Source organism: Ziziphus jujuba, chromosome 11 (assembly GCF_031755915.1).
Source record: "Ziziphus jujuba cultivar Dongzao chromosome 11, ASM3175591v1".
Taxonomy (NCBI): Eukaryota; Viridiplantae; Streptophyta; class Magnoliopsida; order Rosales; family Rhamnaceae; genus Ziziphus; species Ziziphus jujuba.
Genome location: NC_083389.1, coordinates 8,649,915 through 8,667,635, shown reverse-complemented (window position 1 = coordinate 8,667,635; position 17,721 = coordinate 8,649,915). Strand labels below are relative to the sequence as shown.

The window sequence follows — 17,721 nt, the reverse complement described above, 5'->3', positions numbered from 1 at the left end:
TATACACACAAAGGAAAGCATTAAACTCTGTGGCGGTAGAGGAAGTTCGATTAGGATAATCATGCAATAAAGGAACCTTGATATCGCAAATAAGCTTTTCCGGTTTGTAATAGCCGGTCTTGATCTTTCCATACCTGGCCCTCAAACGGAGTGCAAACTTAACTTGAAGACTGTAAATCCCAGCGTTAGTCTCTCTGTTGTACATCTTAAGCTACTTATTCTTCAACAAAACCAATTGCTGGCCCTCGATGATAAAATGGTCGGGAAGTCAAAGTCAACTTCAAAAAACCTCTTACCTTCCATAGTAAGAAAGGGCTTGTATCCTGTTGAAATAGAGACCTACCTTGTTGTTTGGGTTTCTGACGGTGATATGTTGAAGGCCATGTTGTAGAAAAGTCTGTTGGTGGAAGTGGAATTGTAATCTAATCGAGTGAGGGAGGCACTGATGACGGTGAATGTGAGATCTTTGGGCGTGAAGACGAGAATGAAGATGAAAAAGAAAGAGAGCAAATGTGAGGCCGGCTATGAGCAAGAGGACAAAGTGGCATAAATGGTACATTAGGAAGAGGGGAGTGGAGTGAAGGATCCTGAGCTGTCCCTTTCCGCCATGGTTCATGAGTTTCAGTGGTAGATGAGATTGGTGTTGGAGCTAAAGGTATATTGGCTTAAAGTTTTGGGATGGAAGATGAATATGGGATCGAAGTTAAATTAATTAACAAAACCAAGATCGAGTATATGCGGTACTTAGGTAAAATTTAATAAAATATATGCAAAGCTTCCTGTTAACTTCGGAAGCCCCTGTAGACTCTATTGATTGTATATGCTATATATATATATATATATATATATATTCTCATGGATATATTTCGATGTAATTCATGTGAACCAAGAATACATTATGTTCAATATGAATTTATTTTAGTATTAGTATATTAAATATTATGATATGTGTTAATATGTGGGATAACAACAAAAATTTACGACTTTCTGGCCTTGTAAAAAATCAGTCCTAATGGAACTAATGTGAGAACATCTTGTATATTTCGGGGAAAAAAAAATATGGGGATTAGAAAGTAATAGTCGGATACAAGTTGTATGCAACCAAAAATAAAACTTTTATTATATAATTGCATTAATGACTACTCGTAGACTAATATATATAACTACATCTATTGATTCAAATAAAAATATATAAACGTCCATTTGAATTTATGAAAGAATACGGTCAAATGGGTCACATTCTTGATGAATGGTGCAATTTATGCAGTGATCACCAATTACATTAGGATTCTGGAATTACATATATTGATCAAACATTGCTCTCTAATATTCTAATATGATACCTAAAAATATCTTTTAAGTTTTGGTATTGCATTGTTAGACGAATGTGTGTTTTTTTTGTTTTTTTTAGGTGAATGACGAGTGTTAATTTGTGGGTCGTTACATACCGGGACCGCTAATTTTAACTTACCATCTGCTCTAACAAGGTAAAACATAACTTTATCAATTCCTTCTTTTTTTTTCTTTTTTTTCTTTTTTTAACTATATTTGGAATGGCCGTGGTTGGTTTTGGTTTTCTAAAACTGAAAAAGCGGAGACTATTTTAGATTAAATGTATGAACATGTTCACATTTGGTCCACGAATCTTGAAGTTTATATCATAGGTATAATTCAAATAGACTAATGACGAATATCTGTGTATATTCTACCAAATATGAAGTCTATAGCTAGAATAGCTATTCAACATTCGAATCGATGGACTGGATTAACGCTAATTATCCCAGTTGCCTTAATAAGATATAGTTGAGCTACAGCTAGCCAGCAGCTTCATCAATCAGGTTTTGGTGTTAGAACATAGACATTTCCACACTCTGTAGCGTTAAACTGGACACCAGTGTTGGAGGCACTTCCATTATTTGTGGAATTACTCGACAGATAAGGAACCATGAGGTTGCAACTAATCTTTTCATGCTTTTTGTAATACCTGCTCTTTACCATCTTTCCATACCTGGCCTTCACTCACTCGAAGTGCAAGCTTCACTTCAACACTGTAAATCCCACCACTCGTCTCCCTATAATTATACTTGTCAACCTCATTTTCTTAAGCAAAACCAATTGCTTCCCTTCATTTGTTGCATCCACAATGGTGGTGTTCTTGTGCCCTTGGTAAAATGGAGTGCAAGGCAAAGTCTCCAAAGAAAACCTCATCATAGTGAGAAATGGCTTGGGTCCGGTTGTATAGTATACACCCACCTTCTTGTTTGGTTTTCTGATTGGGATGTTGATGGAAAGGTTGAAGAAGAGGCTGTTGTTGCCTGTGGATTTGTAATCGAATCGAGTGAGGGAGGCAATGAGACATCGGTGATGGTGAATTCGAGATCTTGGGGTAAGAATATGAACCAAAAGAGGAGACAGGAGAGAACGATGATTAGGCAATATGGGTCGATGGTATCGGCTCATTATAGCAACACTTGTAACTTTTAACAAGAGTTTCAGAAGCCTTACATACAGAGGAACGAAAAGGACATATAAGAACTTGTCTAATAAGAATACAAGCATGTGTAATTTATAGCATTAAAGAGCAACTAAATATATTTTACACATTTAACTATTATTTGAAGAAAGCCTCAGAATCATTTCATCTATCATGCGCCAGTACTCAGTGCAATCAAAAACCAGATTCTTCAGGACAGTTAGTTCTAATCTTTCCACCATCCTAGCTCGAATTCTTTTCAGACTTCCTTGCCTTAATCTTGAGTTTCTACAGTTTCATATATTCTCAGTCTGAGCTTCCCATCTATCCTCACTATGCTGCATCACAGTTCTCTAACCAAGTATAAGAATATAGTGTTTGAAAAAGTAAACAAAATATGGAAAAGGACAAATCCGAGCAAAAAATTGAAAAAATAAAAATGCAATTACCTATTTGTATCATAAAGGGCAACTCAAATTCCTTCTAAACACCCTCAGTTTCTCTTTAGCCTTGTATCCCTTGGTTTGAACTTTCATTTTCATTTCCTCAAAATGCTGTTGCAACATGAACAGAAAAGTTAGGAATTTTAAAAAGCCAGAATAATAAAGACTTTTGTTGTTGATATTAACGATGAAAGTAATTGATTGATCTAGTTGCAGAAGTCACGGTTATGGAAAAATATTTACTCGTTGCGTTGACAAAAATAAGATTGTATATGGTTTACCTGTTGCTTACGTTTCCTCTCAAGCTCTGCCTGTTTCAGATCAAAAAGCAGTCAACAAACTCTGTCAGTTTTCATAAATTTACATGCAATATCAATACAAAACCTCTCAACTCATCAAAAGAACATCTCGTGTTTACCAGAGCTTGTTTAAGTTGAGCGTTTTCCTCTCTCAATTGGTTCAGTTCTGCTTCTAGTTCAACTGTGTATGCCTGTAAATTATACCAATAACTTACATATTATTTCCACAAGTCGTTCTGTTTTAGTACAGGGTCTATCATAGGAATATATTCATTCAACATATGAAAGCATCTATGTCGAATCCACTATCTTCCTACTTAAGAGATTAGTTGGAGTAACAAATGCAAGCATTCTTTCCCTTCCATTGTTGCTATAAGTAGGAAGAATAAGAAGCTTTGCTTAATTAAAGGTGCATTTGTTCAAATCTTTATCAATTTTTCATACTTGCCTACAATGAGCCTTTTATCTTTTTTGGATACATACTATGTGTGCCCTATCATTTGGTTGCATCTTCCTCTGTTCTTTCAGTTGGGACCATTTGGTGCATCCAAATGATCAAGTCTCAGATTCTAAACAAAATTTGAAAAAACAAGCATAAAATTTCTCTAAAATGAACAGAATCATAATAAAAACAATATCTTTCATCTGTGAGAAGATCATATTCCACATTGATGCATTTAAAAAGGAAAAGGAAGTAATATATGAACAAATTTTCTAAGTGTAGAATACCTGCTTTCTGGCTCTAGACCTGGCCGCAGACTCTCTATTCTTGATCATCCTCCTTTGCCTCCTCTCCACCACTTTTTCCACCGGACCATCAATGATCCTCTTCCTTCCTCTCAACGCACCCATATCCAACCCAAATTGACTCGCCGAGTTATCAACCTGACTCGTGCATATTCCATCCGACGACACAGGACTTACAGGAGCCGGCAATCCCAAGGGCTGCGCCGGCGGATACCCACCTCCACCATTCACCACTCTCCCACCGTAACAAATTGCCGGGGGCGGCGGCGGCTGATACGCCCCGTTTAGTTTACCATTCGCCACATACCCCGACGACTCTCCGACGGCCGTACTCCCCTGCGGCATTGTTTGGTAAGAAGGAACAACACCGCCACCACCTCCACCTCCACCTCCGGCGGATACACCGGCAGCGCTGTCTATCCCCATTACGGATCTGTTAACGAAACCGGGTGCCACAGCTGGGTTGTTACTGTGGTACATACCGTACTGTTGCTGCTGTGGCTGCGGTGGCGGCTGCTGCTGCTGCTGCTGCTGCATCTGAGCTGCTTCCCTAACTACCCCTGCTTTGACCAAGAAATCTTCCAAAGTCATCTCTCCGAATGTAGGCTGACGAGGGGCAGAATCGGGATTCTGAACACTATCATTGTTATTCCTCTGCTGCTGCTGAACCTGTTGTCCTTTATGTATTTCGGACCAGACCTCGTCCACTGTTTTCCTGCAAAGCGGTGCGGGAAGCGTGAGCGAGCCTTGTCTTGCCAGGCTGGGTTGCCTGACTATCCTTTTGTCCGTTGACACTTCGCTTAATGACAAGTTGGTATTATTGTTGTTATTGTCATCGTTGTTATTGAAGTTGGAGGAATTGATGACTTGGTTCTCTTCCGCTGTCCAGATGCTGGTGAGGAACTCATCCATGTTCATGGATCCGAAGTTCTTGCCACTCTCGCAGAGTGTGTGCTGGAACTCGTCGAGGGTGAGCGAGTATATGGATGATTGCCTTCCCAGCGATGACAATGGCTGGTTTTTGGGCTGTTGTTGATCATATTGTTGTAGTGGCGATTCCACCTCTGCATGGGACATGTTTTCTGCCTCCGGAACCACCATTTTTTTGGGCCTAAATGTATAAAGCAATTGCGAATGATATTTTTTACTGTTTTAGAATTTTGCAGTGGTTGTTACGGTAGATGGTTCATTCAAAAAACCAAATAAATAAAAAGAAGAAGAAGATAAGAATTTATGACCTAGCGTTTACCTGTTTGGACTCAACTGAAAGGACTGACAAGGCAAGGTCCAATTAGAATCAAGTTCAGCTTACAAGTAGGATGGTTGATTACTTGATTTTTTAGTACTCTGCCACCAAAAATATAATGATGCTGTAAATCATGGTTTCACAAATAACCCACTCGATTTTAATTTTATGTCACATCCATGTCCTCATAAGCTTTAACTATTTGAAATTTTTGGTAATTTGCTTCCCCATCCGCTACTTTTTTTTTTCTTTTTTTTCTTTTTTTCCATGCATCATAAAATTAAACACGAAAGCAGTACCCCAAAAGCATTTTTTAAAAATACATTACCCATTTAGAGATTACATCCTTAAATGGTTCTAATATGTATATTACTCCAAGACCACACCTTGTAATTAAGTAACACCTATCGAAAGTGACCCATTTGGTTATACTTTTCTCCGTTCCGGTGGTTTGGGATAGACTTATATATAGGGTCAATGAGTTTACATGATGTAATGTGTTTTTTTTTTTTTAATATATATAACAATAATATATGAAATTGGCTAAGACCCACCAATCAAAACCAAGGAAAATTCGTATTGGGAACAACTTTATGTATGGTGTGTTATGGTATGGTATGGAGCACCATACATTCTCCACAATCATACCATTGAATGTGACTGAAGTACAAATTTCATTTTTAAAAACAAAGCATGACAAGGATGAGTAACTAACTAGATGACGTACGTGCTTATAAAAAGGAAAACGCCAATATTCTCCTACAAGGCAACAGCCAGTGACCCCTAATATCTGCAATAAATATTCGTTTCCCAGACCGAAATAGATTGTAGGTGGGGTTACACAGAAAAGCAAGGGAATCTTTCCTTTTTTAGCATGCCATTTATCGGTCAGATTTTTTAATTTAAAAAGTAAAAAAAAAAAAAAGTAAAAAAAAAAGTAAAAACACAATAATATATACAAAAAAAGAAAAAGTTGCAGGATTTCTAGAGCTACCACTGCCAAATTTTTTTGGGTTTTTTTACTTGTACAAAAAGTTCCATAACCTGATCATGTACCAAAACCAGCATGGAAAAGAAGCTTGCATGAACCTATAACATATATAACAATTTTCCTAATCTTAATGTCAATGCAAAATTAATGATATAAATAAACCAATCTCAGATCTCAATCCCAGAAACAGCACATATAAACAAAAACACATGTATTCAGGAAAGTAAGATATGATCTGGAAAAACAAAACTTTACCAGAAGAAGAGATCACAAAGAGCAATGAACAAATACCCTCTTCAGCACACAGCCAAAATGGTAGGAAATCCAATACTCCAATACAGTAATGTCTATTTTGATGTAGTATTGGAAATATACATATATATATATATATATAAGGAAGCCAATCGTTTTAAAGCACCATGAATAAAGTTTTGTCAAGCTTTGGTGTTTGTAGAGAGAGAGAGAGAGAGAGAGAGAGAGAGAGGGAGAGGAAGTTTAGGAAGAAGGGTGTGTGTATTATTAATGATATGTGTGTGGGTGCGGAGTGGGGAAACTTGGGTTGTCCTGAGAAGTGAGGAGTGAGGAGTGGGTGACCTGAAAATTTCTGATTTCTGGACAGCACTCTTTCTCTCTCTCTCTCAATCTCTTTCTGAAACAAATGTGTGTATGTCTCCTCCGGCAAGGGGCGAGGGCCCACAGTATCGTACAAGTCAATCCAATCAATCCACACTTCCCCATAAAATAAAATAAAAATTGAACCCCCCAGTCCAATATTGGTTCCATCCACGGGTCCGTTCGACACGTGTATGCCATGTGGCTTCACTACCTTTGCTTTGCTTTTCTACACAACACGTGTGCTGCTGCCTCTTTCTTCACCATTTCTCTCTCTCTTTTTTTTTTTTTTTTGGGTGATATACTTCACTATTTCTCTTGTGTTAGCGTATGCACTATCTTTTTTTGTGGTAAATGTTAGTATATGCACTCTCACGTCTATTTCCCATCAACCGCGTACATTTTATTTCTTTACGTCCTCCTCATGATTATAAGAGATAATAAAAGGATTTAAATTCCAAATTGTTGTTTAAATAAATAAAGGTTTTATCATTGAACAGCTCTCGATATGATTTTTTTCTAATCTTAATTATTTTATTTATTTATATGAGTATAAAAAATAAAATAAAAAACTAAATTGCTAAAGTAATAAACCAGCTAAAATTTACATTTTAAAAATCAATTTTTTTTTTTTACTTGGTTTATCTTTTTTTTTTTTAATTGTTATTTAATATGATACTGTTAATGAATAGGAATACGAGCCAAAAAAAAAAAAAAAAAAAAAAAAAAGATCAACAATAGGCAAAAAGACCTTTAAACCTTTGAAGGTTGTAAGTGATATGAAGCATTTTAAATCATGGAAACGGTGCGAGCATTACATGCAAGGCTCCCCGAGGAGGGCATCTCAGGCACGTGCGCTTTAGTTCGAAGCTTTTCATCTGGACAACTTCTTGACAAGCTTTCTGGAGAAATTCGGCTGATTTGTTTAACAAATTGGTTGTTTTGTGGCACATTTGGTGGTCTCTGTTTTTTGGGCCTGGTTTTATATGCTTCTTACTCCTCTTATATTGCTGCTCACCCGAAACAAAAATGCGCCTCTTTTTTTTTCTTTTTTTTGGACTTCTTTTTTAATTCCTTCTTTAAATTTCGAATTATTATAATATTTTAAAAGTTATATATATATATATATAAAGTGACAATCAAGTTTTTTTCTTTTCTATGATCAATTTCTATTAATTTTAGAAATATTTCATTAAATTAGTTTTGATTCAAATATAGATATTCAAATTGTTGAATTTCTTCTAAAATAAATCATATGGAAAAATATTGAAATATTTCAGATATCCATGATATAAAGTTAGGCTTGGGACCTATGGGCTGCAGCCCAAAAGAATCGCAAACTAAACTACTTTGGTGCATGAACTCTCCAATAATGAGTGCAGATCCAGAAAAGATACCTTTGGGCTAATTCTGAAATGAGGAGATTAGCCCAAAACAACCAAAATCTTTAGACAATTTCTGGAAATACTATCATTGCCAATCTCTTCCCACCAATTGATTGCGCTTCTTGTAAGCGTGTCTTGAAGAAATTTGTTTATAAGAAAACCAAGCTGGACTCCATATCAGCTTATAAATTGCCACCAAATAAAGAATATTTATATAAACAAATAAAGAAAATTAAGGGGTTATTCGTCATCAGCATGCAATTAATTAGCCTTTTTCATACAAAGGGAGTTGAACCTAATTCTCATTCTACATTGTTTACACATAAGAAGAATTCGATCCAGAATAGATTAATTGAATCGGAATGAGATTCTCATTCCGGCCCTAGCTAGCTACCCTTATTACATATGTTAATATTATTTTGCATAAAGATATATAAGTCTAGTTTTATTATTGAAACAAGTTTGGCCCCTATAAAACATTCCTTTATCTAACTTAATCACATACTCATTTCCAAACATAGTATAAGGTATAAAGTAACAGATCCCACATAAAATTCAATCAATTTTGCAAATCCCCATTACTTTTTACTTTCAACTTTAATTTGTATGCAGACAAATGTCCTCAAGTAATCATAATACACCAACTATTTAATAAAAGTTTTGCTATATCAAATATTAATCAAATTGTTGTTCATTTTTTTTTAGTTTGGTGTCTTGTGGTGTTGGTGCCCAATCCGGACCCTAAAAAAGGCCAATCGAGGGAAGAGGTGGCAAACTTTCTAACTTGGATTGGAGGAGATCAACCCCACCAAAATTCAAAAAGAGAATCTTAACAAAAAAGTAACAAATTAAATTTTCACAAGAAAAAAAAAAATACACGAATATATCTCTGTGGCATAACAAGTTTATGTAATATTCAATATGAATATTGGATCATGTAGATAAACAGTAATTTTTTTTTTTTTTTTTTCATACGATTAATGGTGCAGCCTTTCTTTCTACTGATAGAAAAAGACATTATACTTCTTTCTTTGGAGCACCCCATTGAATCTACCAATTATTACATCCAATGGGTGGAATTCATCATTGTTCTACAGCCCTCTTCCCTTCACTCGCAAGCAATTGGATATATCACAAGGAAATCACCATATTATTCGTTGCTTAGTAAATGCCAAAAAAACAAAAAAAAAAAAAGCCTATTTTGTTATGAAAATTTTCTTCTATAACCATATAGATCAATAATCTTGAAATGTAGCAATCACAATTATGGTTGTGATCCATGTGTTGTTCATATCCACATTATGGTGTGGGATTGGCAATTTACTTTTTTCCGTAATTATTGATAAAGTAGCACGCAGAGAATTGTACATACATATATATATATATATATTGGCAGGGGGGAAATTATTAGTAGGTCCAATTTGGATACTTATTCTTTTGGCACTTACATAATACATGCCTTAAATCCTGCAAAATTATATTTATACTGTAATCATTTAAAACAGAGCGTAATTTATTAATTAAACAAAAAACCAAGAGCATGTTTTGAAAATTCAAAAATCTCCTTCAACCTATTTCTAGTTCTATAAAACCCCATGTAAACCCATGCAAGCTTTCCAACTTGCAATCCTCATACAAAAAGATTAGAGTAGCTGAAGGGAAAAAAAAAAAAAAAAATGCATCCAAATCTGAGTGTTTGGCTGGTAATTTTCCTCCTCCAGTATTCTTCTATAACATTTGCTTCAGACCCTGATCCAATCCAAGATTTCTGCATCCCAAACCCAAAGTTTGGTTCCATAAAAACAATTCACTTGACCATCCTTCCATGCAAGAATTCATCGGAGGCAACCACCGATGACTTCATCTTCTCCGGCATGAAAATTCCGGGCAACTTCTCCGACACAGGCCTCGCTACAATCTCCGTGAACCCGGTTCTGTTTCCAGGGATAAACACTCTTGGCATGTCGTTTGTTCGAGCTGACCTGAAAGTGGGAGGTATAAATCCACCACATTTCCATCCCAGAGCCACAGAAATTGCATATGTAGTGCAAGGGAGTGTTTATTCGGGTTTTGTGGATTCCACCAACAGGGTTTTTGCAAGGATCTTAGAGCAAGGAGAGGCAATGGTGTATCCCCGTGGTCTGATGCACTTCCAAATGAATGTTGGAAAAAAACCTGCTACGGTTTTTGGAAGTTTCAATAGCCAAAATCCAGGATTGCAGAGAATCCCAGCTGCAATTTTTGGATCTGGGATTAATGATGAGCTCTTGGAGAAGGCATTTGGATTGAGTCCTAAGCAGATTGATTCCATGAGAAGAAGGTTTGAACCCAAAAAGTCGAGAGGTAGAGAGTGAGTGTGAAAGGTGTCTTGGTCCTATTTAAGTTTCGTTTTGTTGGCTTAATTTTGCTTTAAAAATTCTAGAGGTTTGGAATTGGCTATTAATTTCCTTTACGGAAATTATGTGTTTAATTATATGTACCGCCGACTTAGCATGTACTCCAGAAGTGGTCGAAGTTGCAGTGTCTCAGTTTTTTTTTTTTTCGTTTTTTGCAAAGAACAGTTAATAATTATATTTGTTTGTATCTTGCATTAAAATGAATATAGGGGATTTGAACATATTTATTAAAAAAAAAAAAAATGATCATAAGTTTATGTTGCCTAAGTAACACTTGAAAACACTACGAGGAAAATTTTTCATTTGGAGAAACCGTAGATGGTCTAGATTAGTTGACTAAGTAATTGGATGGTCATGTTTAATCATATTACCAAACAAACTCATCCTCTTTGTATTATTATTATTTTATTTTTTAAAAAAATTTTTTTTTTTTTTGGTTCTTTTTGGAGGCATTCCCACATCACCATCGGGATGGGTTATCACACCGACAGTAACTTTAATCATCTCCCACCAAGTTTCACTCTCTTTCCTTTCTTTTTCTTCTAGATAGAATTCTTACGTAACTAATTGCGGAAATAACTAGTCTTTTTTATTCAATAGGTCCACTGAATAATGGCGAATTAGTACCTTTAAATAATGTGCAACAAAGAAGTCGTCTACAATCCCTGTAGGACAACCCGCCCATAGACAGTGACAGTACGATAATTCCAAGATACATGTAGCAGATTCATTAACCAGATAACCCATCCTGAAACTGGAGTCGTCTCCTCTATTTCAGTATCCACCAGATCTCATAGATCATATGCTACTACAAGACTGCATGACAATCAAAGTATACCCAAAAAAAAAAAAAAAAAAAAAAAAAAATTACTGACTATGGCTCAAAAGCAGTTTCATCAAACTAAAACCAAATAAAGCCTCGGATTTCTCATATTAATGTTTATGAGAAAACTACTGGCTACAGCAAAATTTATCATACATGAAAATTAAATTCCAAATCACAAGATGCACAGAAAATTAGCTGAATAATGAAGCTGATTCCTTAACAGAAAGTTATTCCTTCTTGATTAAAAGCTCTTTGATGACAGTATCGGCAAACGCCTTGAAAAAGGGGAAAAGGTGTCCTGCACCTGGTAGCTCATGATAGTGAATCCATGGGAGTTGCTGTGCAATGTAACGTTGTAATGTAACAGGCACAAGCCTATCTTCATCGCCATGCCACAGGTGGACGGAGCCTTCGTTGTTTGGAAATGGATTTTCCAGTTCCAGAGGGCTGAATTCCCAGGTTCCAAATCCAACAATCAAGTCACGATGGACGGATTCAAATTCACCTTGTTGTCTTATTTGTCCCTAAGGAAGACACATTGAAAAGCAGTTACTAATTTTATATTGAAAGAGGAATATAACTCCTAGTGAAAGCAAGAACATAAAGTCTACTCTCTTTCTAAATATTAAAGAATCAACTAGATGACTTTGCCAAGCACACTCAACGCTAAGCAGCTAAAAGGAGATCATACAGGGCATCACCTACTGTCGATCACAAAAAGAAGCACAGCATTACACAAAAGGCAACCTTTTTATTTACTTATTTTTCTTTAAAAAAAAAAGAAAAGAAAAAAGAAAAAAGAATTCTAAAGCTTTGGAAGATGGAATATTGATACTCTGCAATTTTGAAACATTTCACAAAACTCAGAAGTCAGAACCCCAAATGGGGGAAAAAGGAAAAATAAGGGAGAAAAAGAGGGGTGCATCAAAGGAAGAATATATTTCTAGATCCTTTTAATTGGAAAAAAGGTTCTAAAGGCTCCGCAGCTGTCATGAGGCCAAGAGCCTGAAGCTAAAATTATAAAGTTGAAAAGCTATCAAAAACTTACCAAATAGTATTAAAAAGGATCTAAATTCAGGCATGCCATAAACACAGGCGGATATAAGATCTTCCAATCCCTATTCTAAACAAAGCTTTCAACGCATTGCAATCATGTAACTTTGAGCTGTGTAGCACATTTAAAATATTTATAGGATGGCATCAATTTTTGGAGTTTTCAAAACAAAAATATGCTTAAGTATTTTCTCCGCCTTTATAGCATAATATATTAATATCAAAAGACAAACTAATAATATTTAAGCATCAGACCAAGTATCATATTTCAAGACATCTTTAACAGACAAATTTTGCAACACCACTAGTAACAATCTCTGGCTAGTTTATAAAATGGATAAATCAAACAACAGTTGCAAATGAATAACAAATTATATGCAGTCAACCATATTATTCTTTAAAGTACTTGTTATTTCAAAGTATATAATCGTTTATTGTTCATTTGGTGAAAAGAAGTATAGCGCATAGCATTATGTGAAATGTTAGGTACATACCGCATGTGTCTTTCTTGGCATTCTTAATGAAGCAATCAGTTCTTTGTCTTGATGAGAAAGAATATTGGAACTGTTAGCCAGAACACTAGCAGAGGGGAACCACTTCTGAGTGTTCCACCAGTATGTAAGCCATGGGGCATGGTGAGCAACGCGGAATGTCCATTGATCATTCCAAGGTTGTTGGTAGTAGGCTTCATTAGAAAGATTTGAGGGAAAACCAGACCACCAGTAATTTACAACCGGAGCTAGTAGCACTGCACCTGCCAACCTGTTATGATCACATGCATCCCTCATATAAGCGTAAGGAATGAAAAATATCTCTCACTCTCTCCCCCTCTTATGATAAAACATACCTGTGAGGGATGTACTTGAGGCAGCTCCAAACCAACTGCCCACCCATTGAAACACCAATTACATAGAACTTGGGCCCCAGACCCAACTGGTCAGCAAGCTCTTCTATATCTGAAGCCATGGTCTTTTCAGTTCGCTTTGGATTAGGGTCACTTTCTCCATAACCAGGTCTATCAAAGGACACTATATAGATACCCAAGTCTTCAATAATTTCCTGGAAGACAATGACAGAGCCTTAAAATGATATTGGCATTTGATAAAGAACTAGGAAAGATTGGAAATAATAGCAATTAAGAGAACCAAGAGATATGTACCGGAGATAGGCTTTTATCCAAAAAGGAGTCATGCCTGCAACAATCGAAAGGATGGATAAAGACAATTTTATTCTTAGCAGTGTCTTTTGGAACACCATGCTCTTTGTAGGCCAGATATCTTCCATCTCTAAGTTTAATTCTTGGAGCTGTAACAGGAGGGCCACCTGAAGATCCACAAATCTTGGGTGGTGGAGGTTGGATTGCTTGGTATGCCCATGCACAAAACCCAACGAACAACACAAGTAGTGCTTTCTTGAAAATTCCTGAAAGTTTTCAGCTTTATTAAGACAATATGGTCATTGGACAAAATGAATAAATTTTATATTAGATCACTACTCAAAGATGGACCAACTTTTATAAAGTCCATGCATTGAGCAAAGACAAATTCAAAACATGCATACCCTGAATCATAAAGGGTCTCTATGGCTGCCTCAAAATCCATTCCTCAACAAGGATATTGGCTTCTTAGAACTAACACAACAGATTTTTCATTCCAACATGTCAAAGAACAATATATTAATTCCAGTAGCATAATGTTGCATTTCACATGTCCATCCATCAAAATCCAGAGATTGAATATACATTAAGATAGACAATAATATTTATAAATTCAATGCAGGGTATGGGGTATACACTAATATACTGAACTGACAAGGGTTAAGCTTTCTTCTCAAATCTACTAACCCAGACAATTGTCCATCAATATCCACCATCCAGAACAGAGACATTCTACAGCTTCACATTCAACTTCTCCTATACCAAAACCATCTCATAATTCACGATGAAATGACAAATAAAGGAAACAACAGACGACACTCTGCTTCGCAATGCTGACATATACATAAACTGTAGACAAAAGATACACCTCTGTGCAATGTTTAATTTTAAAGCAGCCAATTCACTCTATCCAATCAAATGTAACTTCATTGTACATCAAACATGACAATTTGCTAAAAACACAAAGTATTAGACCGATAGAGAGAAAATAAAAAATAAAAAAAATAGAGTAACTATTGGGTGTCAGGAACTTCAATTTTTCTTCAAATTTAGTAAACTATCCATAAATCAATGTATACAACGAACAAATAATAAAAAAGAAATAACATTACAAAATATAATAATAATAAAAAAGAAATAATCTCCTCTATTAAGCCGTTTATCGAAAGGAACAACATCTTACGGCTCCGAAATTAGATTATTGATTTATATAAAAACCCACCCAGCAAAGCCAAAAGACTGAGAAATGGAGGGGGCTGGGCTTAACTAAGTGAATGCATGACTTTCCCAAATGGTGAAAATCATTTTAACAATTCAACGTTTTGTTGCGTTAACCAAATCCTAGTATAACAAAAGATTTTAATATTGACCCTAGTTTCAGAACAAGTTTCATGGTCCCGAATCCGATGTAAGACAAATAGATTAAAACAAAGGGAAAAATTCACCTGAAGGAAGTTTAAAGCCAGTGTTACTCTTGGCTCTTCTGGTGTGAGCTCTGGCCGATGCTGCCGAAATCTTCCTGTTCACTCCTCCAGCCATCTTCACCAAGCTACAAGATCTTCCACCAAATACACGGAACGGGTTTAGAAAGAGAAACACATAGAAGAGAGAAAAAAGAGAAAGAGAGAGAGAGAGAGAGAGAGAGAGAGGATCGTAGAGTATACAGATATATTAGATATTGTTACACATAGGTCCGTCCTCCTCACATCACACTTTGACTGGTTTGTGGTTATTTTCTGTTTACAGGCTTTAAATTAAAAACTTTTTAATCTTAAAATTACTCCTAGATTGAGTAATTCTGACAATTTTGCTTCTACGGTGCCCTGTCTGTTTAAATTAAAAACGCTCGAATCATTTTTCTCAATGATTTACTTATTTATTTATTTATTTATTTTTTGTTGGACCACCCAGTTGAATGATTTTGTTTGGATTAGAAGATGAAGATTTAATTTATTACATGTTTTCGTTTAAACATTTGAATTTTAAAACATATTTATTTTTATTATATACTGTTTGAAATATAGACCATAAACAATTAAAATCTTTTTATTTTTTCCTTCTATATATATATATATATATATATTTTTCTTATTGAATAATTTTTCTTCCATATATATATTTATACATTTAAAAACCTTTAGGCATAACCTTAGAAATGACATCCAAAAAAAAAAAAAAAAAAAAAGAAAAAAGACAACCTTAGGATCTCAACAACTAAATATACCTTAATAAACTTCAAAGCTAAAATCGAACAAAACCAGAGAAAAATTTAAAAGATCGTTTAGGAAAAACAAAGAGAAAGCTGAAATACTAACATGTAGAACGACAAAATTGAAATCAATCCTCATTTAAACATGTTCTACTTAATTTGAAAAGGCATATCAACAAAATAAATAAATAAGTAAAAATATATAACAGTTACACTTTTAAAAAAATCATCATTAACCTTCCTTAGTTTCTATATTTATCAAAATAAATTAATTAATCAATTTTTACAAATTAATTTTAACAATTAAAAATTAAAAACATATTGAAAATTAATATTTTAAAATTGAATAATATTGTAAAAATATAATTTTATACATTAACAGTTAAAATTAATTAGTTAAAAAACTGATAAATGGGAGGTTAATAATAAATCTTTAAAATCCTAGATCTAATTATAATTACAATAAAATCAAAAAGTTTAAATGAAATATTCGTTTTGAAAAAAAAAAAAAAAAGTTTGTGTTATTTGGAGGGCTTGTGTTATCTTTTAAGCTTAGTTGGGTTTGATAGACAGTGATTCAGTATTTAGTCAGGGTCAATGGGCCTATGTGGAACTTATCCATAAAGTTAAGCCGACGTGAAAGTTTCCACTTTCAAGCAGACTGGAGAAAGAGAAGATTGAAGTTGAATAGAAAACTAAAAAACAATTGCGAAACAATAAATAAAAAATTTAAAAAAAAAATCCAATTTTCTATAACTTTTCCTTTTTTCCTCCTCAAAGTTTATTTTTGCTCCCATGATAATGTTAACAATGCCTTAAAAGCAACCACTTTATGGTTTTCTTTTTCTATGTTTTTGCAAGATGGTAAGGGAAGTAAAAATTGGCAATTTCTATACATATAAAGAATCTTATAGTTTCTTATTTTACGCTTATCCATGTTTATTTATGTGGATCTCTCAAAAAAAAAAAATGGTTCGTTTATGTGGATGAAGAACCGAAAGGATAATTGCATAAAAGGGTCTAGAGGACAAATATAAATCAGAAATGGGAGACTTAAAAAGAGAGATTGCACTTATATATAAAAAAATGTTACTTGTCATTTTTAAAGATAGAACACCAATAATATTCATTCAACGTGATAATTTAAAGGGTAACTATTAAAAAATTTATTTTTTCATATTAAATTTTTAATATTAAAAAATAAAAATAATTAGATGACATTATTTAATAATTATCAATGATAGAGTCCACAGTTCTTATTACCAACAAATAGCAAAGCTCTTTACATAGTAGTTAATTTTTCATCATCCAAGAATTTTCTATCTAGAATTATGAAGGAAAACATCCCGACGAATTTGGTAAGACATGTAAGTTTTGTATAAATGTTCCACCATATATATATATATATATATATATGTCCATATCTTATTAGCTAACTATTAAGTTGAGAGGAAAAACCACTTATAGTGTGCCAAAGAAAATAGAATGATGCTAAGATAACTTGTATGTTTATATATATATATATATATGTAATCATCTTATTAGAGAATTCCTGAATTAATTAAATTGTGATACTTACATAGAAAAAAATTTGATCATTAAATAAAATGATAATTGATGTTTAAAATACATGACAACTTTAGCATTTACAACATAATTGCCCTTTATCCCGCTTATTTATTAATGTTAGGGAATGCGATTAGAGAGTTATTGATATATATATATATATATTATATGCTTGTAATATGCCAACAGAATGAAACAGTTTCATCCACTTAAAATATATGCACGAATTCGAAAATTTGTATGAAGCAAAAGGATCGGATATATATATTAATCATTCATTTTACTGCTGCTGACAAATAATATTATTAGTGTTTAAATG

At 34.3% G+C, this 17,721-nt stretch overlaps 3 protein-coding genes across 8 annotated transcripts; 1 reads left to right on the top strand and 2 right to left on the bottom strand.

Moving 5' to 3' along the window:
- Positions 1–2,428: 2,428 nt before the first annotated feature.
- Positions 2,429–6,916, bottom strand: LOC107432186 (protein ABSCISIC ACID-INSENSITIVE 5). Of its 4 annotated transcripts, none has more exons than XM_016043262.4 (7): positions 6,455–6,916; positions 5,212–5,309; positions 3,945–5,073; positions 3,335–3,406; positions 3,198–3,227; positions 2,923–3,027; positions 2,429–2,826 (listed from the first exon to the last, which is right to left on the bottom strand). In XM_016043262.4, exons 3-6 carry the CDS (start codon positions 5,061–5,063, stop codon positions 2,932–2,934), a joined length of 1,317 nt encoding a protein of 438 aa, XP_015898748.2. In that variant the 5' UTR covers positions 5,064–5,073; positions 5,212–5,309; positions 6,455–6,916; the 3' UTR covers positions 2,429–2,826; positions 2,923–2,931. The 4 variants fall into 4 exon arrangements, with proteins under 4 accessions (XP_015898748.2, XP_015898747.2, XP_060669005.1 ...); XM_016043261.4 differs by having other exon boundaries at positions 2,429–2,811; positions 6,455–6,915; XM_060813022.1 differs by having other exon boundaries at positions 2,429–2,811; positions 6,491–6,915.
- Positions 6,917–9,710: 2,794 nt separating this feature from the next.
- On the top strand, positions 9,711–10,693 carry LOC107432223 (germin-like protein subfamily 3 member 2). Its single transcript, XM_060812756.1, has one exon. It carries the CDS (start codon positions 9,873–9,875, stop codon positions 10,548–10,550), a length of 678 nt encoding a protein of 225 aa, XP_060668739.1. The 5' UTR covers positions 9,711–9,872; the 3' UTR covers positions 10,551–10,693.
- A 601-nt stretch (positions 10,694–11,294) lies between these two features.
- On the bottom strand, positions 11,295–15,412 carry LOC107432222 (uncharacterized). Of its 3 annotated transcripts, none has more exons than XM_048465484.2 (6): positions 15,292–15,412; positions 15,073–15,185; positions 13,631–13,893; positions 13,319–13,530; positions 12,966–13,233; positions 11,295–11,942 (listed from the first exon to the last, which is right to left on the bottom strand). In XM_048465484.2, the coding sequence occupies exons 2-6, from the start codon at positions 15,164–15,166 to the stop codon at positions 11,646–11,648; spliced, it is 1,134 nt and encodes a 377-aa protein (XP_048321441.2). In that variant the 5' UTR covers positions 15,167–15,185; positions 15,292–15,412; the 3' UTR covers positions 11,295–11,645. The 3 variants fall into 3 exon arrangements, with proteins under 3 accessions (XP_048321441.2, XP_024922671.3, XP_015898803.3); XM_025066903.3 differs by lacking the exon at positions 15,292–15,412 and adding an exon at positions 14,032–14,101 and having other exon boundaries at positions 15,073–15,204; XM_016043317.4 differs by lacking the exon at positions 15,292–15,412 and having other exon boundaries at positions 15,073–15,285.
- Positions 15,413–17,721: the final 2,309 nt, after the last annotated feature.

What these genes read in the sequence shown, in the direction of transcription:
- LOC107432186 (XM_016043262.4), bottom strand. Translation starts at nt 5,063, where the DNA reads ATGGTGGTTCCGGAGGCAGAAAACATGTCCCATGCAGAGGTGGAATCG. An exon ending in GGTCTAGAGCCAGAAAGCAG is followed by an intron (nt 3,407 to 3,944) that starts GTATTCTACACT and finishes TATAATTTACAG; the next exon opens with GCATACACAGTTGAACTAGA. An exon ending in AGAGGAAACGTAAGCAACAG is followed by an intron (nt 3,028 to 3,197) that starts GTAAACCATATA and finishes ATGTTGCAACAG; the next exon opens with CATTTTGAGGAAATGAAAAT.
- LOC107432223 (XM_060812756.1), top strand. Translation starts at nt 9,873, where the DNA reads ATGCATCCAAATCTGAGTGTTTGGCTGGTAATTTTCCTCCTCCAGTAT.
- LOC107432222 (XM_048465484.2), bottom strand. Translation starts at nt 15,166, where the DNA reads ATGGCTGGAGGAGTGAACAGGAAGATTTCGGCAGCATCGGCCAGAGCT. An exon ending in TGGATAAAAGCCTATCTCCG is followed by an intron (nt 13,531 to 13,630) that starts GTACATATCTCT and finishes ATTGTCTTCCAG; the next exon opens with GAAATTATTGAAGACTTGGG. An exon ending in TGCCAAGAAAGACACATGCG is followed by an intron (nt 11,943 to 12,965) that starts GTATGTACCTAA and finishes TGTCTTCCTTAG; the next exon opens with GGACAAATAAGACAACAAGG.